The 22,259-nt window shown below is 44.6% G+C and overlaps 1 protein-coding gene across 1 annotated transcript in view; it reads left to right on the forward strand.

Moving 5' to 3' along the window:
* The window catches only part of OPRL1 (opioid related nociceptin receptor 1), a 33,137-nt gene extending 11,170 nt beyond the window's left edge, over positions 1-21,967 (forward strand). Inside the window, exons 4-5 of the mRNA XM_044985874.1 lie at positions 18,657-19,012; positions 21,398-21,967. Coding sequence (XP_044841809.1) covers positions 18,657-19,012; positions 21,398-21,921 — 880 coding nt within the window. The 3' untranslated portion in view covers positions 21,922-21,967. The remainder of the gene's footprint in view (positions 1-18,656; positions 19,013-21,397) is intronic.
* The last annotated feature ends 292 nt before the right edge of the window (positions 21,968-22,259 follow it).

The raw sequence follows: 22,259 nt of genomic DNA on the forward strand, positions 1-22,259 counted from the left end.
CAGTTTGCTCATACTTGTTCTTCCCCGGCCGTCAAGTCTGCTAACCGGTCTCTAGTGCTCTGTTTTCTATGGTGAATTGGACTCCTTTGCAGCCAGTCAACTCAAAGCGTGTTCATGGTCTTTCAATTCTACTTATTAATGTTGCCTCAAGGGCAGATTTTTAAAAGTATTTAGGCCTCTAAAAATACATGTAGGTATTGACTTTTATCTACAGCTTCAGATATCTAAACACCTTTAAAAATCTGGCCCTCGGTCCTTAGAGCATGGATCAGAATCAGAGGCCCATTGTGAGAAATTATAACATTTCAATTACGTGACGTCTTACGGGAAGGCTCCCTAATGGGAACGGTTTAACAAGCTGTACTTCTTAGCGATGAAACAGAGCTGGAGTATAAAGTAACACATATCCAGTGGACATGAATGAACCCTTTCAGACCTTGTGTCTCTCTGTGTCCTTTGCTTTTCTTTTCCCTTTGCAAGAGGCAATTGGTGCAGATTGGATAGAAATGAAATTAATATTGAGTGGTCTGTACTGCCTGGAGTAATCAAAAGTTATTATACCATAAAGAGTGCAGAAGAGCAAGAAATACAGACGGATGGAAAATGAAGTCTTTTGGTTATTACTGTGGTACAATGGCAAAGGACACTTGATTTTTCCAAGATCAAGGCTGAAATATGCATGCTTGCAACTCACAGCTTGCATGTGCACATACCTATATGACTAACGTTCCCCTCTGATGACTGGCCCATGGAGAGTATAATAGCCCACCACTGCTACTAGCTGATGGATTTACTTCTTTAGCTCAAGTGGTAGAGGCCTGTGCTTCTGGAGCTGAAGGGTTATGTGGTATCGCATATTTGGTGGGGTGTCACACATGCAAATCCTGGCCATACACTGGCTTGGGATGTGCGTGAGCACAAGTCAGTTGCTCACAAGTGCATGCGGGCTGTTAAAAATCTGTGCCTAATGTACACCAGCAGCTGCTTTCAATGTCAATATTACTACAGGTTGAGTAGGAGTCTGAAAAGCACTGAAGGACTAGCAATCTCCCATCAAAACCCAAATATGGTTAAAAATCCAGACTAAAAACACTGACATGACAAACTTTGATGAGGTTTTTAAGTCCTGTTTAATTGGGACTAAGTCCATCGCACTTTTCAGGTCAAGTGGCAAGAAGTTCCAGAGGCAGAGGTGTCAAGTTCAAGATGGAAGTGGAATTCTGACAAATTTATCAGGAGGAGAATTAAAGTGCTGTGCTCATCCACAGAACAGGCATGGCACAGGTCAGAGCAATGAAATTTTCCTGTGCACTGGCCTATTAACATATTTCAGTCCTGTCCCCAAGAGATGGAGAGAGGGAAGAGTCAACTGCCAGGTCTTCATGGCACATTCAGTCCTTTATCTCTCTTCCGAAGCTAATAGTAAAGAAGACACTTGTGCAGGAGTGGTGCTTGTTTGCATTCTTCTGTGGAGAGTCTGCTGGCTCATTAACCCTCATTAGCAGATTGCAAGCAGCTAGGTAATTAATTGGGCCTTTTTTGACTATAAAGTTGGCAGTTTCTGTTGGGACATCTGTCTGCTTAGTCCAGGATGGTTAATCCCCTGTGTGGGATCCATATACCCATTGGGAACAGAATGCTGTTGAACTGCCATGCAGGCCTGAATAGGATGGAAATCTGGGGGACAGGATAGTGATGCAATAATAGTAGCCAGGATAAGACAAAGGAGATTGGAGTGATTGTAATACCTACAGAGGAACCTCTCTCCTTACTGTTGCTGGCCAGGTATTTGCATGAGTCATTCCCCAAAGAGTGCAATTTCTTGCTGAACATGTATATCCAGAGAGTCAGTGCTGGTAAATCAACTACTCCCATGCTCTTCACACTAAGACAACTGCAAGAAAAGTGTCAAGAACAAGGAAAACCTCTCTACATGGCTTTCATGGATCTTAGTACAGCTTTTGAGCTGGTCAGCAGAAAGAACCTTTTCCAATTGTTAGATAGAATTGGTTGCCATCCAATCACCCTCAGTCTGATTTAATTCTTCCATGGTGGCATGAAGGCTATAGTCTGGTATGATGGTGACAGCTTAAAAATCTATAGTGGTGTCAAACAGGGATGTGTTTTGGTACATTCTTCTCTCTGCTGCTCCATCATGCTTTTTCATTTTGCACTGAGGTTGTACATCTCCAGACTAGAGCAGATGGAAAACTCTTTAACACTGCATATCTCAGAGCACAAAGCAAAGTCAAATACCTGCTGCTAAGAGAACTTCTTTTCGTTGCTGGCGCAGTGCTCATGACATACAGTGAAGAGGGCCACCAGCAACTTTGCAATAGCTCCGTGCTAGCTTGTGATGAGTTTGGACCAACCAACACTCTAAAGAAGACAATGGTGATGGCACAAGATGTGTTGATGGTGCTAGAAGTTGTGCAAAAGTGATGCTATGTGGGATCAATTGTATTGGATGATTTATCTCTAGATGATAAACTTAATTCTTGCATCAGAAAGGCAGCCACCACATTCGCTCAACTGACCAAACACATGGGAGAGAACAGGAAACTAACATTGAACATGAAGATATTGGTCTACCATATGTGTGTTCTGAGCGTGCCGCGGTATAGTGGTGAAGCCTGGAGTGCCTATGGCAGGTACAAAGGAAGGCTGAACACCTTCCACACCCACTGTCTTTGCCATATTCTAAATATCAAGTAAGAAACCAAAGTTCCTGACACTGAAATACTTGAGAAAGAAAAATTGCCGTGTCTGATCACTGTTCTCAAAGACATCTCCATTGGCTTGACCATTTGCAATGGATAGATGGATGGGTACATTCTAAAGGATCCCCTGTATTGTGGATGCTCTAAGGCCACTGGGGCAGCCTAGGCTCAAGTTCAAGGACATTTGCCAGAAGGACTTGTTGAAAATTGTCAACATTGACGTGCCAAGCTGGACAGATGTAACTAGCAACAGGCTACTCTGGAGGGCTGCGCTGCACCAGAGGGGTTGAGAGAGAGGGAAGCAAAGCGAGTGAAGAGGGAAGAGCAGTAGGCTTCAAGCACTGTTAGTGCACTGGTTTCATCCACTAGCCCTGTGCCTTGTGCCTACATTATCTGTTGCTCGGGAATTGAACGTTTTACCCATGTATGTTTTACTGCAGCATGACATTTAGTACCTGAACGGCTTTGGCACTTAAACCATTGTCTTCTGAGACAGGCAGCTGCCATCCAGTAACAGCAGGGGTGAAACCAGTGTTAGCGACCTGGGGCAATGATAATGCTGACGGCATGTGATAGGGTTTCCAAGATCTGATCTAAAATATACTGGCCAGTCCCTCGGCTGGTTTAAAGGGGAGTACGGACTTCAACGAGGCTATGCTGACTTACGCCAAGGGAGCTGATAGATGTGAAAGAGCAGTGGCCTCTTTTGCCTGTTTCATATCCCTTGTCATTCCAGACACTGCAGCCCTTACAGAACACGACTGCCTGCCAAGGGAGGGGAAGAGAAAGCGTGTCATTGCAGCTCGAGGTCTGGTAGGGGAAGGAGTGCGTACAAGCTGCATGCAGAGGGATGGCACCGGCTGTGTCTCAGTTAGATGGGCTTATGAATAACCTAATCAAGAGAATCAGGATCCAGAGCCAAATGGTAATGCTAATGGCTCCCCAGGGCGAGAGGTTTCAGTCTGTCCCTTCCCCCCTCTTCTCACCCCAGACATTTGTATTCAGTTTGTGACTGTGATGTCAGTGAACAATCTGTTCAGGAGTCTCATTTTTGCAGCCTGGCTGTTAGTTCAGTGATGGGGCTTTATGGATCTGATCGCTAAGCCCACAGGCCCTGAGTCTGGTAATTGTGGGGAAATGTAGCTATGCCGTCAGATCGGAAGCTTTGCAACCTGCTGGGGGGATGGGCTAAAAAGCACCATAGGAAACATTATGCCTCTCTGTGAAAGGTGGTAAGACTCAAAGTACAGGTGCAGGAAGGGACATTTCCATCTTCTCTCACTGCCTGCCGGTTACGAGCTGCACATTCCTGGCTCTACCCAGTGCACATGCTTCGGTCTAACATTGTTTAGGGCTTGCTTGGTGGAGGGGGTTGAAGCAGAGCTGTAGCACCTGGGTTTTACTTTGGAGAGCGTTGATTTCAATAGTGGCGAGAACAATACATGAGCCTGATCTTAATTTCCTCCCCAGTGGGAAATGAAAGCTTAGGGATGAGTGTTTTATATTGGGTGAACAGTACAAGAGGGGAAAAAATAAAGGCAAAAATAGGCTGGAAAGGGACAGGGGACGTGGCGAAAAATGACGAGAAAGAGAGCAAGCAAGGAGCCGAGACAAGAGAAAATCGAAGGGCGAAAGGGAGAGTTGATGCACTGCATCCTCGGCTGCCCTCAAATCAGGTTGAGCTCATGAGGGCTCTTACTCAGAGCACAGCTTTCCTCTCATTAGTAATTGAATGACCTTGCTAAAAACAAAATTGCAGGAAGACAAGGTTGGCAAACTCAGATCCAGCTCCTGATTGAATCTTCTTTTGGGTCCTTATCCCAACCTCCTCATGTAGCACCGGAGCACCTTCCAGCAGTGCATTAACTGATGCATCCAGCATCTGCCAGGTATGATTCTTTCTTTGTCCCTCTCTCTCCCCAGGGATAAATTGCAGTGTTGTGTAGCAGATGCATGCGGTGCTGTGTGTTGTTGAAGAAAAGGTTGAAGAAGTGCGCTTGGAATAAAGGGTGGTGGGTGTTGTGTTGGGTAATAGCCTCAGAGGACTTCATACTTGTGAAACTAGACTGGCTCTTTATTAAGAGAATGATTTACTGAGCTGCTGCAACAGCAGCTAGCATTCCAGCCATGTGCACACAGACCGACTTCCTAGTGCCTCCTCCAAATCCTTCCTTCCTGCAACCTGAGTTCCTCCATCCAGGTCCCATGGAGGTTGCCATAGTGGGGTTTGTGGTGGTTCTTCAAGCCTGGAGACAACAAAGTCTGGCTTAGGAGGGGTGTGGTTTTGAGCTAACTTTGCACTCCACCAATCTGGGAGCCAATGGGGCAAAGTTGGTCCCTCTGTACCTCTTAGGGAATTGAGCCAAGGGGCCATTCCAATTCCAGAAGCTGGAGATTACAAAACTGTAAGGATACCCTGGCCATGCCCTCTATGCAGGCAACTAGGAGAGTGGTGTTGGAGTTGCTATGGTAGCTATATACTACCAGAGAATGCCCTTCCATAAGAAGAATTCTCAAGTGGCTGAATATGCTGGGTTTAATTAACATTTCCCCTGCCCCACCCCACACCAAAATCCAAAACACCCCAAAACACCTCACAGCAATTTGTGGACTTTGAGAGCTTGTAGACTAGGAAGTTCAACCATCCCCTGATTATCACATCCATTTTAAAGATGGGATCCAGGGAGGGGTAAATGACTGGCTCAGAACTACGCAGCAACTCAGTAGCAGAGCTGGGAATTTCCAGTACCTCTCTCTGGCCAATGGATACACTGCTCCCTACAATACATTTCCTGTTCAATCTCATGCAAAAGCAGCAGCTCTGGCTGATTGCTCATTCCCCTGCTGTGTTCATATGCTTATTTGCATAGGGACTGTGGTAATAAGGGAAACTGTCTCCATCTCTTAAATCTTACATTTAATTTCTGCCTTTGTTGGGACTGATTTAAGGATCTGTTGGTCTGAGTTCCTGGCAAAAAATAATCCACAAAAGATTAATTGATTTTGTTTGCGCTGAATATTCTGGAAGTGTTTGCGAACATTGGTCGGCTGGGGTGATGTTTGCTTCCTTGGAGGCTGTCAGGAAGCAGAGAGAGTGAGCTAGCCGGGTTACCACTGAGTGGGAATTAATTCATTCTATTTTTTGATCATCTTGTAAGAGCACAGCCAATGTAATCTTCTCTTTCAGAAACCACTTGGCTTCCCCAACTCATCTTTAAGTGCTGGGCCAGATGATCATTCATTCTCCTCATCCCAGCTCCTCTGTGCATTGTTACAGAGGGGTGAAAGTATGGGAAAACTGTTAAAGGGACCCCAACATTCAATTGGTGGCAGAGAACCCAAATCATCCCCTTCTGACTGCACCTCCGTGTGTGGGGGTCTGTGCAGGATTACTGAGATATGGCTGGGCTGGACAAGGACACAACTGGGGAAAAGCAGTTCTCCGTAGACTCCTCTCTGGAAAACGCCCATAGGAATGAATGCTGATTGTTCCCCTCTCTGCTCTGTGCTGTCACAATCCCTCAGAAGGACTGGGGCAAGAGCCAGCAGCAGATGGAACAGCTTTGGCAACACAAGTGCAGCAGGAAACATTCTGGGCAAGGTGGAAAGGGAACCAGAGAGTAGAAAGGAGGGGCTGGCTGTCTATATAGAAGCACCAGTCCTCCAGGGATACTTTGATATTCACAGGATTTCTCAGTGGGTCTTGGGACAGGGGTGGAGTTGGGGGGCTATGTTCTTTGCTCAGTCCATGGGGACACAAACCCCACCTCTGCTAGATTTTTTGACCCAGTCTAGCTAGTAGTATGGGAAGGTGTATTATTGTTCTGTGAACTCAGAAAAACAATGGCTCCCCTCCACCCCCCGTCAGTGATGTAGTGGTTTTTCTTTGTTGTAACATACAAGTGTTATGAATCGGAACAATATTCCTTCAAGTGGTAACATTTGCAAAATAGGTCAAGGATTTGGGGGAGGGGAGGGGTTAAGCTATTGACAAATTGCCTCAAATACAAACTCCCCTGAAAAGATCACATGGATGAGCTTTCATGGTTTATCACTCAGCAAGACTGGTTCCTAATACATCCCTCAGATGTCAAAACCGCTGAGCTGAACACAACAGCTTTCCTTGCCCTGAGAATGCTTAAGGTGTCAAGGGAGAGTGAATCATGGTGTGTTCATGTAAGAAATCTACTTCAGCCTTTTCCAGGCCTTGGGTCAGCCAATGGATGTGTGACCAAGGCCTGGTCTACACTGGGGGGGCGGGGTCGATGTAAGATATGCAACTTCAGCTACGGGAATAGCGTAGCTGACGTCGATGTATCTTATTTCGACTTCCCTCCCGTCTTCACGGCGCGGGATCGACGGCCGCGGCTCCCCCGTCGACGCCGCTACCACCCCTCGCCCTGGTGAAGTTCCGGAGTTGACGGGAGCGCATTTGGGGATCGATATATCATGTCTAGATGAGATGTGATATATCGATCCCCGAAAAATCGCTTGCTACCCGCCGATCCGGCGGGTAGTCTGGATGTACCCTAAGGGGCATTGTTACAGTTTAGTGGAAGAGACAGAAGTTCTACTGTAGGACAGTGACTCTGCTCTATGGAGTGGCACAGGGATGATTAAAATCATGGCCAAATTGTACAAGAGAACATGGATTTTTTGCAAAGTGCTTTGTGATGCACAACAAATCTGTCTTAAGTGATTTCAAAGTAGAAATAACCCTCTAGAGGCTTTTGACTGTTAAATACCAAGGTTAAGGTTAATGTTAAGCTAAGTATTTGTTTGCAACATCAGTTTCTGGAAGCTTTGTCTAACAGGTCAGCTGGAGGGCCATTTTTGGGGGCATCAGGGGTTTGATGGATGCTTAACAATTTTTACTTTGAGTAGAGAGGGGCCTGAACTAAACCCCTGGATCTGAACAAGGTTAACCTTTGGATCTACCTGTCTGAAAGTTATTGGACTTTCCAGGGCCCAATAAAAACAATCCAGGCAACTAGACTCACCGTTTTTGCTGAGACTGCCATCAAGAACTGAAATAAATTCCTGTATCCCAGGTTGAGATTGCTAATTTCCTTCATGTCGACAACATAACTGCTCAACGGATGATAGTCATTTTCTGTTAATGCTGAACTAGGCCTGCTCTGAACCATTGATCTTTATAGCCATTTTCCAATTTAACCCGGTTCCCAAATGTGATTAGTTTCAAAATTCATGCCAACTTAAAAAAAAAATTACACCCGCACATAGATCTGATTGCCCCCATACTGGACGCCATTTTAGATTCTTCTTTAAATAAACTTGCACTGAAACCGATCAAGCTCCAAATTGCACAGGGTCATCCAGCCTCGTAGGTATGTGGGGGTAACAGCTTTATTTGTTTCACTGTCAAGAGGGGAAAGAAACCGATCCCTTTCCCCAACAGATTTGAGTCATACTGATCTATCTGAAGTGAGCTGGAGTCTTGAGAATCCACCTTCTCGCTTGGTGTTTCTGTTTCTGGACCAAGAGGGGTTTTGTGATTACCAAACATGGTCCAGTGCTTCTTCTCCCCTGCAGATTCCTTTGATAATCACAGTCAAGCATTAAAGCTGATAGCTTTTTGCTTTTTAAAGCCAAAGATCTTTTTTCCATATTCAATTACATTTCTGTTGGGGGAACAGTCACATAAACGTAATTTTCAAGCATCTGCTGTCTCTGAAGCTCTGACATCTAATATGTACTCAGCTAAGGGCCCTCTCAAAAAAAAATAGGCTTGGTTTTTTGGAGTGTGCAAACACTGGCTGACTGCATTGTTGAGACCAATATAATACAGCCACATTCCTTAAGGATCAGAGGGGTAGCCGTGTGAGTCTGGATCTGTAAAAAGCGACAAAGAGTCCTGTGGCACCTTATAGACTAACAGAAGTATTGGAGCATAAGCTTTTGCGGGTGAATACCCACTTCATCAGACACAAGTGGGTATTCACCCATGAAAGCTTATGCTCCAATACTTCTGTTAGTCTATAAGGTGCCACAGGATTCTGTGTCACATTCCTTAAGGAGGCAGTCCCTGCAGTCACACAGCCTTGGTGGTTCACTGAATTTCTGTAGACAAGAAACCACAGAGACAGCTATGGGCTGGCGAGAGCCCCAGGACAGGAGGAGGATGCAGGAACATCTAAGGAAAGGAAATTTCCCTGGGCAATAGAGCTATCACCACTTCAAATGAGCTCAGTAGGTTAATGCACCAACTTTTCCCCTCTGGCCATCTGGTTGTAAAGAATATTCAGATCACAAGGGAAAATGAATGTAGTGGTGTCAGTTCCATCTCTTGTAGCCAGATACCTGGCAATATCTCCCCAGGACTGGAATACCAGTGGGTTGTTGCAGGTCAAGATTAAGAAGCATTAGCAGAGCTTTTGGGGGTAAAATTCTTCTGCAGGCTGCATTGTCAGCTCCTTGATTTCCATCAGCATTCAGCTGTAACTAATAAAGCTGAGTGAAATCTGGAATTTCCGTCCCGCAGGAAATTCTGACCTTTCAAGTTCTGTTTTCATAGAATCATAGAACTGGAAGGACCCATGAGAGGTCATCTAGTCCAGTCCCCCGCATAGACAATATCCCATAGAAAATATTCATTTTGTAGAAACTGCATTTTTCATGGGAAAATCATTCTGATGGGAAAATCTAGTAACTAACCAGCTAGTTCCCTACTTAATAATGATAATTATTGGTATCTGTAGTTCTGTACCAGGACCACTTCTTCCCCATTTCCCAGCTAGCTGGGGTCAGGTCACTGGAACAGTCTTTGCCAGTCTTGCGAGTCCAGTGCTCACTTCATAGCTACTCTGTCCTTCTCTAAACACTCTACCCATTGTTTTCTTGGCCAACCTCTTGTTCTCCGCCTGCGAACGCTAGTCTCAAAAGGAGCCCTAACAGGACTCCCTTAATCTATACTTCGTACATGCCCATGCCATCTCAGCTTCTTCTCTTGCCGCTTCTCTCTCATAGCCCTGACCCCGGTCTCGCTCCCGACGACATCATTCCACAAGCATTCAGCAATGTCACTCCTCTCCTCTTCTCACCTCCCTCAAACATCTCCTTGCATGGGCTTCAAGTCTTCACAAGTGCCTTTCTTTGGTCCCCCATGTCTCTGATCAGTAGAGAAGAGCTGATCTTACTATGGTTTTGTATTGTGGTACCTTAGACTGTTTGGGCACCTGTTTATCACAAATCACTCCACTTACCTTGCACCAGACTTCTCCCATGCTCAGCACACTTGCTTGCAGTTTTGCTGCTTTGTCCATTTGCTGCTAACCAGTCCCCATGGTATTTAAAAGCAGAAACCTAATTTAGATCCTGGCCCTCAATGTTGACATTTATCTGCCTTGGTTCTGCATGAGTCACCCACAGGACTTCAGTCTTTTCTTTACTAATTTTGAGGCCATAGTTTTAGTGTGCTGCCTATAGGAACTGGAAAGCTGGATTCCCCTTTTGGGGCACTCAGAGTCCCCAAATAAACACTACATTCGACAAGAGTCTCAACTTCACATGAACAAAAGTTCTTTTGCTCCTTCTGGGCTCAGCTCACAGTTCTTCTCACTCTCATCAGAATGCGGACTCCCAAGGCTTTCCCCCACAGGGTGTGCAAGTACAACCAAAACCACCACGGTCTTCCACCCCTGCAGGGCTTCTCCTCAGGTCCCTGTCCCTCTTGAAGAACACCGGCCACAGGACTGCATCCCTGGAGCCTGGCTCCTGGAGATAGCTCCACTCCAGTGGCTTGGTTGCTCTCTGCAGTAGCCCCAAACTGCTGGGCTTCTCCCTCTTTAGAGTCCTGTACCCAGAACAGGTGTGGCAGGGCTGGGTGAATTAAGCAGGGTTCACCAGCCCCAGGCCTCTTGGCCTTTAAATGGGCATACCACTCTGTTACACCCTCTATCCCCCACCCCAGCAAACACACACAGTCCCTTTTAAAAGTATCGTTAATCAAAGTCGGTATATATCTTCCCAAATGGGATTCAGGACTGGCGGGAGTCCACTTCAGAGTCAGGGCTCCAAGTGCAATTGATGCTGAGGTAGCTGGAAGCGTTTCCCTTCTGTAGGATATTGAGCAGGTGAAAAGCTTTCCAGTTTGTCAAAGAGCTTCCAAACAGCCACTTAGCAGTGCGCACTCTATGTATCAAACTCATGTGTCACGAAGAGCTTTCTTCCTTTGTGCAAACACGGGGAGGCAAGCTATGCATTTGTAACTGAAAACAAGACTAGAGAGCCTGTTGGAAATTCAGATTCACATTGGTCTGGTTGTAGCAAAAGAGACAAGTGTAAATCACTTTAGCTTCTTCTGATTACTTGAAGCCTCTTGAGCGCAGGGGAACACAGATTCACTCTCATCTCTGGCACCCTTCTCGTGATATCACTTTGCCATCTTTCCTGTATGAAGCTAGAGATTGGTCTGAGGTGCTAATCGGTATCAACAAAATGGGGAAAGGAGCACGCGCTGGTTAACACACATTGTTCCATCTGTTACCAATAGGCAATGATGCAGCAAACACCTATTAGTGTGGCAGATGGCCGGACAGGACAGGACTCCTTTCAGATTGGTAGGATTAAAACTTTACATTAGGATTGTCATTGTGCAAAGGAGAAGTTGGTTTTGTGGTCAGGGTGCTGCACTCAGGAGATGTTTGTTCCATGGCATGATACTGGCCTCTCTTCCTTTTAAAGTAAAGCAGTTTATGAACCTTTAACATATAAATATAACCCCAGCTGAGAATTGGTAAGGGGGGGGCAGGCGATACATGCATATAGATCCAACTTGCAATCTTTAGTTTAGGATCAGTTACTCCAAAATTTGAGGTTTTGTTCATCCCAAAATTTGAATTTAACACCTGTAATCTTTAGATCAACTAAATTCTTGTGCTAATCATTTCACTATTGACCAAGGGCCTGATCTCAAGGCTATTGAGATCAATGGGAAGATTGCCAGTAAATTCTACATGCTTTGAATCAAGCCCCTAGTATACAAGAATCCCCGCAGAAGTTATCCAGAACCATGCCTATTAAAATGAGTGGAACCAAAGGAAGATGTATTTCAAAACTGCCTCCCCCCCACCCACATTTCAAGTGCCACTCCTCATACCTAGGAGACAGCATTGGCCATTCAGCCTTGCTGAATGTTGTCAGATCATTCTCGGAAACACAACCTAGGGACAGCGCTACTGAGAATGCCGTTCAACCGAATCTAAGTCTGCAGAAAGGATGGCTGCAGGGGAATGCTGCCCTGCCTTTGTGATAAATGATTAGAGCCTGCCTTTTATTTACCAGTGAGCTAACGAAGTGGTGCTAGAAATAATAATAGGCTTTGTTTAGCTATTTCAACTCAGCTAGTGGCCAAGCTGCTGACTTCTGAGCCATTTGCTGCCTTGCAGATAGCTTATTGGGGAAAATTCAGAGCAGCGTTAGCCTAACTGGGTGATATGTGATAAACTCCTGGCTTAAGCCTTACTGAGGCTATGTCTACACTTGCAGAGTTTTTGCATTGTCAGTTTCAACGGTGATAGTGAACCGGTCAAAGAAAAGCACTGGTTTGTGTTCTCACTTACTTCCGCAGATATCAGAGAGTACTCACGTTTGCAGCACTTCCATTCCTGTAGGAAGGGGAGGGAGGTGATGGCAGGGCATCCTGGGTCCCTGCACAGCCTCCTCTCCCCAAACACTGATCATAGAATATCCAGGTTGGGAAGGGATCTCAGAAGGACATCTAGTCCAATGCCCTGACAGATTTTTGTCCCAGATCCCTAAATGGCCCCCTTAAGGAGGGAACTCACAGCCTTGGGTTTAGCAGGCCAATGCTCAAACCACTGAGCTATCCCTCCCCAATGAGCTCCTGTAGCTCAGCATTGCTCCAAGCAGAGGATCTTTTGCTTCATGGAGCAGGCATTGTCACCTGGCCAGATGATAAGTGAGAACTTGCCAAGAAAACAGGAAGGAAAGTTTCAAAGTTCCCGGGGCTTTACAGGGGGAGGGGTGAGTGTCTGTTTACCTGGCTTCAGAGCAGCAGAGCTGCCGGCCAGAGTGATCACCTAGGCACGGTGGGATATCCTGCGGAGGCTAAAAGCTGTGTAAACAGGAAGAACAGGTCTTCGCTTGCACATCACCGCAAAGGCATCACCAGTAAGAGCCATTGGCCTCTGGTGGAGGTGGTTTTCTTTTTGCGGAAGTTTAACCACAAAAAGTCATTGGCAAGTGTAGACGCTCCCACGGTTTTTGCAGCAAAAAGGGAATTTTTCCGCTTTAAATGGCAAGTGTAGAGATGCCCTTAGTTATCTTTCAGAAGAAGTCATCTGAGCCTTCTCAGCTGGTAATAACCCAGTTTACCATTGGCTGGGATGTGCTTGCCGAATCAGTATATTGTGGCATGCTGGCAGTGAATACATTTGGTAGGCCTGAGGGAGACTTGAGGCAGGCTCATGTTTGTGTGTGTGTTGTTCGTGGAGTGCATCTCACAGTACGTAACTGGCTCATGTATTAGGGAGAACAAGTCTGTCTCCAAAGCTGCTTCACCCTTCCGTCCTACTTCTTAGAAAGTTGAAAGAGGGCATGGTGAGGGGTAAAGTCAGATGGTTGTCATCCTTACACCATAACAATGCATACATTACCCATTGGGATATCGGGGATACCCACCATAAATATATGAGGGTCCTAGTTTTCCATGATAACCTCCCCAAAAAATTCCCCAATAAAAAAACATAAAAATCCAGGTTTTTCCTCAATTAAAATGAAATCTGACATCTGGAGCCCCGCCAGCCGGGGCCAGCAGCTGGAGGGGCCGCACTGCCCAGGACCCCGGAGCCATCAGCCCAAGACCTGCCGCCCAGGTCAATTTCCCATATTCCTGTGTGTGCGCTGGTGGCAGGGGGTTCCACTGTATATGTTTTTATTTTTTCACAAAATATAAAAACTAAAGATTCTCTGTAAAAATGCAAATTCCAGGGGCAAATTGTTTTCTGGGATTCCTGATGATGAACCCCAAAGCAAAAGAATGCTTGCGGCAGCTGTGAGATATATGGCACCCCATGAGATGGCTCTCTCAATATTTCCAGCTCATTTCTGCAAACTCAGGAGGTTTTGAATAGTTTGGATGAGATCTGAATAAGGGGTTCTTACCCAAATCAAACCCCACAAATGATCTGAAATTCCCCTGTGACTGAATCTTACCATCAACCCCTTCCTAACACTGAGAAAGATTAATCCCACCTGTCTGTTAGGGGGAGAATGACTTATTTAACTGATGGTATTAGTGTGGGTTTCCCCCTCAGTCACTGGTTGGCATAAGCTAGGAAAGCTGATGAGGTTCCATCTAAAACTGCTTCTATTATGGGAGAATATTAATTCCAGGCTCATCTCACTGGAGTTAAAAAAACAATTTAATATTTTGTCTTAATCATTATTGTTGCTTTTAGAATATTCAGTCAAAAATGAAAAAGTCAGAGCCTTTGGGGGCGTTTCAATTTTTCTTAGCTGTCAGACAGTAAAATTAGTCCCACAGGAATGAGCTGAAAGAATTTTGAAGCAGAAATAAATACCAAAACTCTGTTGTCGTTTTGCTTTTTCTGATGCTTGAGAATCTATAAACAACATTCCTCTCCCTGGAAATCTGTTTGTTACTACCAATTACTGGAACATGTTCCCGCCTTTAAAACACTTTAGTTATCTCATTGCACCCCACAATTGCATTTTTTTAAAATAAAAAGAATTCATATAACCTCTTTGCAGCCTTCTGAAACCACTTTAATAATTTAGATGCATACACAGGTTCTTATTAAATAAACCACTAAATAATTGGGAATTGATCAGGGAGCAGTTGAGCTTGAAGAGAAAATGAAGTCATATTTGAGGTTGGCAATGGGCTGTACCTCCCCCAGTATTTTCCAGTTAATTTTTACAACCAGAAAAAAAAGTCACACAAATTATTTCTTCATGTCCCTTGCTATTGTTTAAAACATTTAATTCTGTCTATAGTGGTCTGCAACAACGGTGAAAGACATACAGTTGTGGCTTTTTTATGTAACCTTCACTGGGGTGGATGTCACGTGTCCATGAATTTGTTGATCTCATCACCATCCACAGAAGAACTCAAAATTCTACTTTTTAATGCAAAATCAATCAGACCAAGAAGCTTGTTGGCTCCTGATTGTGGAGTAAGATGCACCTCCAAATTAAATATCCCATGAAGAAATCTATCAGTGAGAAATCATAAGACAGTCTGAGGGAGGCATGGTCATGTGCTAAGTGCATGCATGAAGATATAGACAAGAGATTTATATAAAATAGGACATTTAGCTGTGATGGCAAAGGCCATCAATATTCAGAGTCTTCAAGGCTATGATCAATTAGAGAGCTTGAAACACAGACCACAGGGTCTGCAGATCCCCTTATTGTCCAATGTTTTCTGGTATTTTCTGAGCCGTCTGGATGATGAAGGTTGTGCAGTATTGTACATATACTTTATATACATTGAAGTATGCTGGGGGATGAATGGCTGAATACAATGAAGAATGAATGAAAATACCAGGCAAAGTATTTGGCTTCTAGCTTCAAATTCTGTTCTACATGCATTCGTTTATCACCCTCATCAACACAGCGTCTGATAGCTTTCCAGTTGTGCATAAGTGACATGACTAACATCTGTCATGCATGATTCATTTTCTCCCCAGGGAGAGAATCATGAGAGCAGCGTAGTGTTATAGTGGGCTATTTGGTTTTTTCTTCATATGTCCATGCTGTGCCATGTCTACATGAGAGAAGGCCGGTCACAGAAGTATGCCTTGCCTTGTGAGTGGCATTGTGAGGTTTGTGACAGTCCTTGGTTCCTGTTGGAGTTTGTTCCATAGTCTCAGACAAGCCTCCAAGAAAGCTCTGTTTCCTGCACAGATGAGCTTCATCTTTGTGGAAGAAAGTTCCATCGTGCTCTAGAACTCAAGGTGTCAACCACCATCCTCATCTTGGAGCTTTAGCCCCAAATCAGCCCAAGTCAATAGTAACTAAAAATGGTTACCAACTGACCGAGCACTGATTGCCTTTCTGAAATGGATGCGTGGTCTCCAAGCCGTGGCCAGCAGTCCGCATTGTAGGTGACATTAATTCGTACCTCTCTGGGCAGTCAAGGCTGTAATGGCTGTCTTCCCAGCCCTGCAGCTGACATTCTACAGGAAAGTGCTTTCACTGCCACCGTAGCTCATTATGGAGGCACCAGTTGCAGCCCCATAGTTAAGATTAAGTTTTGTGCTATGCAGAGGGAGTCAATCTGTAGTTATATATGAAAAACATAGCTTATCCTCCCCCAAAATTACAGCACTTACTCTTTAATAGATCTCCATAGAATCATAGAATCATAGAATCTCAGGGTTGGAAGGGACCTCAGGAGGTCATCTAGTCCAACCCCCTGCTCAAAGCAGGACCAATCCCCAACTAAATCATCCCAGCCAGGGCTTTGTCAAGCCTGACCTTAAAAACCTCTAAGGAAGGAGATTCCACTACCTCCCTAGGTAACCCATTCCAGTGCTTCACCACCACTGTAAGACATTCGAGATTTTAAAATATACAGCTGATATTCCAGCACCTATCACCAGCACTAAACATGAATAGAGCTGGGTGCAATGTTTCACTTTTCAAAACCATTTCAAGAAATTTTTATGTTTTTTTTTCAATCAGCTTTAGAAAACAATGATTAAAAATGCTATCTACATTTACCTTTCAAGGGAGCAAAATGAGACAGCTAACTAGCCGGTGTTGGTTCATGGTTCCCAAGCCCTTTCATATTTCTGAATCACATATAGATGATTTCCAGGCTTAAGGAAACATTACTGGTCCAACGGGAACTTGTAGTTCACAACTGAACCGATTAGATCTTGGTTCACTCACTGGCTACTGCTGCTTCGCTTGCAATCAGTGAAAAGTCTAAACACTCTTGAGCCTTACCACTGTTACCACTATTTACTTTCAGCTGCGTTGCACTGCCTCTAGTTTGAAGAACTGCTAAACTTTTCATACACACAATTGGTGTGAGAGTCAGATCTAAACATGCTCCAAAAAAAAGAGAACAAATCAATTTCTATTAGGGCTGCTACCTGTTCCAGTTTTCCCTGGATTGTCTCCTTTTTTAGGTAGCTGTACTGGGAAATCCTGTAAGTCTTTCTGGAACCTTAAAAGCACAAGCACCAGAACTGGAAAGGCCAGGGGGACATTCCCCCCACTTTTTAACAAAACAAACATAAGCGCAGAATTCATGTCCCCCGCAGATTTTTTTCCCCAGCAGATTAATACATTCTGCTGTGGAGGTGCTGCAATTACACCTTTTGCCCACCAGGGGCTGCCGTGGCACCAGAAAAGAGGGCAGCTGGCTCACTACCAGAGCAGCCAGTTGAGGAGAGAGAGGGGTCACTTTGGCCTTGCCTTTTTCCCCCCAATTCTAGAAAGGCTCTGGTGCCCTTGCTTTAAAGTCCTGGCTTTTGTCAGTTAAGAGACCTCTGGCTCCCCCAGTCCCTAGTGGTTAGAGCAGATAGTCAGCTGTAGGCTTGGTGATTTCTGATTTCCACAACATTTTAAAAAATATATAATGCTGTAAATACTGAGCACAAAAAAAAATGCTCATAAGAATTAGCAGCGCTGATTTCCAAAATTCTGCACATATTCAAGTTCTTCCTTTTCTAGAAGAGGTTGCCAAGGATTTTATTTTATTTTTAATCTCTCTGTCAAGATTTAAATGCCAACAGATGAAAGAGGTTTATTTCCAGAATGTCATATGCTTTTAAAAGTCCTCTATAGTCATAAATATGATTAGATGCTGATTAGTAGAAAATGCAAACATAAAGCCAACATCTGACAATTTGACGTTTGTGTTTGGTAACAAACTGTCCACAGACCACACATAGGCCAAGTTGGGTATTTGTAGGTTATTAGTCCACAAGTAAGCAGTATTTTGAGCTATTATCATTCATACTTGTTTTGCATTGAATGGAGTGTTTGGAGATCTCTGACGAAACCTGCAATGAGCCTAAAACTGCTAAAGAAATTAAAATCCCCTGTACAGAAGATGCCACTTAATGGGCAACCTTCTGTCTTAAGAGACTGCCCTCAAAGTAGCCACAAACATGTTAAGCACAATTTACTGCACCTTCATTAAAAAGCCTTCTCTGTTAAACAACTGATTTTTCCAAGTCCTTAGCTACTTTTGATTCACTGTTATTTCAGTCCTGAGTACATTTTTACAGAGAAATGATATATTTGGGGATTTGGGCATTGCCTTCAATGGAACAGGATCATTCCCCCTGAAAGCACATTTCTCTTCACTCCTTTTAATACTACTACTACTACTACTAATAAAAAATGGATTTTTAAAAATATTATTTGCTTTTGACTGTTTATGCCATTTACATTTTGCACTACAATTAGCCTGGGGAGACAATGAAAATAGATGGGTCAGTTTTACCTTCAGGTTCTCTTGCACTAGAACATTGACATCAGTGGCTTGCAAATATGGTAGGGGCTTAAGTCCTCTCCTTCAGATCTGGTGTTGCATTGGAATTTAAAAATCTAGAAGTGTGTTAATCAACACAGTGCTTGGGAGAAGCCAGCGGACCTTTGGGAGGAAGAGAGGAGTCTCCTGCTGGGTTATTTGGGCTGGGCATTTGGAAGGAGATTTTAGGTATAAATCTTGATCCTGGAATGGATCTGGGTGAGCAGTCCCATTGACGCCAGCGGGAATCCACACAGGCACAGAGCTCTGCCTGTGTGGATTTGATTGCAGGATCTGGGTCACAATTTGTAAATGGTCTTGTGTTCCTCTGGAAGAAAGGTGCCACGTAAGTGTAACTCATTGCTGATGCTAGTCCTATCACAAGCAGTGGGGCTGGAAATCAAGTGGAAATTTGTATATCAATCTCTCCTTTGTTTTAGATTCACCAAGATGAAAACGGCCACCAACATTTACATCTTCAATCTCGCCCTGGCCGATACCCTGTGTCTGATAACCTTACCCTTCCAGGGTACAGACACGTTCCTCGGGTTCTGGCCCTTTGGAAACATCCTCTGCAAGATCGCCATCTCCATTGACTACTACAACATGTTCACCAGCACTTTCACCCTGACTATGATGAGCGTGGATCGTTACATCGCCATCTGTCACCCCATCAAGGCATTGGATATCCGTACCCCTCACAAGGCCAAAGTGGTCAACATCTGCATCTGGGCCCTGGCTTCAGTCTTTGGTATCCCAGCTATGGTGATGGGGTCAGCAGAGAATGAAAATAATGGTCAGTAAAAATGAACTAATGGAATATTCTCCAAACTAGACTCTGCATCCATGTGAGAGGTTCACAGGGTTCCAATATCACTAGCTCATTAAGTCTGCTACTGTAACACCCCTTCCCTCATGGGCTATAAGCATGTTTTAAACCACAATCTTCATCTCCACAATATAAAATGTTACTTGAGATAAAGTAGTAGTTCCATTAGCTGGTAGTTGTAGTAGGCTTTTATCCTTTGGTGACAAGAGCAATGTTGCATGTGGTTTGGGAAAATAATCCTTTCCTACCCCAGTGGCACTCAGTTTGCAATCTGAAGCATGAGACTTGATTTCCCTAATGTCTGTTAATCAGTTCATATGCATCTGTTATCCATCCTCCTGCATGCAAGAGTCCCTCTTACAATCTTACAGTGAGTCCTTTAAAAAAGAGTGTTAATTGTGATCCTATAGTATGTACAGATACACCACGGTGAAATTAATTCTCTGGCAGCTCAGCTGTTGGATCCTGACCAACCAAAAAATGTAATGACAATCTCAAAGCAATTGCTGCTGGACGAGAGTCAGAAATGTAGTGCCTTTATCCCTATCTTCCTAGCCCATTTCCTTAGAATCTTTCCTGTTTTGGAAATTCTGAAAATCCTCTTGGTTTCCCTCATCTGAACCCCTCTTTCCCTGCAAGGCTTTCTATCACGGCCACTACTTTTCTAGTTGAAGGGGGTCAGTATTCACAGCTACTGTAATACTGACAGACCCTGGTCATCAGTGGGCGGGATCGAACCTGGGACCTCTGGAGCTTAGTGCATGAGCCTCTACAGTATGAGCTAAAAGCCAAGTGGTTGTTAGCTAAGGCTGTAGAGCAGACTCATTTTATCTCTCTCTCTAAGTGGTCTCGGGGCCACTAGATGGGGCAGACCACCACATCCAGAAGGTGTGTGGGTAACACGATCACCCTTTAAAATCTCTGCAGCCAGCAGTTGCCATGTCCACACTGTTGAAGCCATAACAATTACCGAGCCAGGGAAGTTAATACTTATCTTGGCACCCAGAGCATTTTTTCTAAACAAACAAATAATGAATTAAAAAAATAAAATAAAAGCATTGTCCAGCCCTTACCGATTCTCATTTCGCGCGGCTGAGAATGATGAAAAGAACATTGTCTTCCACCTGTGCTTTCCACGTGCCCACAAGCCTCAAGGGACCAATGAGCTTTCCTGACTGCTTACCCAGCTTGAAATGAGATGGGGTAATCTTGGGCTTCCAGGGTTTTAACTTTCACTTTAATGCCATCCTTAGCATGCAACTCAAACGAGCAGCACAAGAAGGAAGAGACCACAGGTTCTGTGGTGCCATAAAGCACTGTGGATCATATTTCATGTCCTTCTGGTGGATTAAGCCTGACACATTTCATGACCTTGAATGGTCCCTTTAGAATATGTGTTCATTCCTTATGCTATACTATCGGTTCAGTCTTTTATTTAGCTGTGACGCTCTCACTACCTTTCCCAGATCTGAAGAAGAGCTCTGTGTAGCTCAAAAGCTTGTCCCTCGCACCAGCCCACGTTGGGCCAATAACACATATTACCTCCCCCAAGTTGTCTCTCTACATTTCATCAACAGACTTTCTAAAATTCTTCCTAAGCACTTGTCCTAATTTGTGGCTACATGGGAAGCTGAACACTAAGGCAAGATGCCTAGAGCTGTTAGCTGTCCTTATGCTTTCAGAAATTTGGTGAAAAGGTCTCTTCCTTAACATGACATCTCTCTTTTTTTAAAGCTCCTGGGGGACAGCAGCAGTTGCATCACCTGCATGTGCATTTATGCTCAGTGTGACGTGGAAAGTTTTAGCCTGAAGGGTGTCATCCTTTAGACATGGCTTTGTTAATGAATTCCACCCGGTGTGCCTTTACATTCTCTGGGAATACGGATATGTCCTGTGTAAAGATACTTACAGGGAGACAAAAGGGTGCCGGGAGAGAGAAGGAATGAAAACTTGCTCTTTGACCTTGGGCAAGTTGCTTATCAATCTCTCTGTCTCTAGTCACCTAGGGAAAGCACCGTGCTTTAATGGGTAGGTCACTCGACTGGGATTCCAGAGACCTGGGTTTTATTCCAGCTCTGAAACTGATCTGCTGTGTCTCCTTGGGCAAATCACTTCACTGTGTCTCTGTTTTCCCTCCCACTTTTTGTCTGCTTAAATTGTAAACTGAGGGGCAGGGCTGATTCCTGCTCTGTGTTTGTACAGAGCCTAGCGCAACGAGGCCCTGAGCTCTGTTGAGCATTAATAAAATAAATGAAATTAGCAACAAGAGTGACTGCAAGAGAATTACTGGATTTACAGATGGTACCAATGTTGTTCTCAATACAAGTTGTTGTCTTTTTCTTTTCTTTGCAGAGATTGATTGTCTAATTAAGCTCCCTAAACCTGTGGATTACTGGGATCCAGTATTTGGGATTTGTGTCTTTCTCTTCTCCTTCATGATCCCTGTGTTGATCATCACCATTTGCTACAGCCTTATGATCCGGCGTCTTAAGAATGTCCGTGTCCTCTCAGGCTCCAAGGAGAAGGATCGGAATCTGCGGCGCATCACTCGAATGGTCCTGGTGGTGGTTGCTGTCTTCATTATTTGTTGGACTCCCATTCAGATTTTCGTGCTGGTCCAGTGCCTGGGTGCAAAGGCCGAAAGCGAGCTCGAGTTAGCCATCTCATGCTTCTGTACTGCACTGGGATATGCCAACAGCAGCTTAAACCCTGTCCTCTACGCCTTCTTGGATGAGAACTTCAAGACGTGCTTCAGAAAGTTCTGCTTCCCCGCCGCCTTCAGAACAGAGCTCCAGATGTCCAACAGGATGTGCAGCATCGCAAAAGATGTGGTTTATGCCTGCAAGAACTCAGAGGGGACTAACAATCCAGCATGACTAGGCATGGAAATTCCCATGGTGGCTGTCAGCCAGCAGAGCCCAACGACCCCCACTTCAGAGCTAACTCAGATAACAGCTCTTTAACGGGAGCTTTCGGGCCCAGAATGGGAGACTGGAAACCAAGGCAGCAATCTGGGGGCAGGGCAAATAAAAGCACTGCAAGAGCATGCAGAAAAGTGAGCCATTTTGACACCTTTCTTATTACACTGCTCTCCCCATTAAGCACTAGATTTTAACTCAGCCACCATTAAGTCCTATGAGCCACTAAGGTCATGCACTTTGCATACGGTTGTAAAGAATTCAGGAATTGAAGAGTCAAACTCAGACTTTGCTCC

The sequence above is a fragment of the Mauremys mutica genome, chromosome 13 (genome assembly GCF_020497125.1).
Source record: "Mauremys mutica isolate MM-2020 ecotype Southern chromosome 13, ASM2049712v1, whole genome shotgun sequence".
Lineage (NCBI taxonomy): Eukaryota > Metazoa > Chordata > Testudines > Geoemydidae > Mauremys > Mauremys mutica.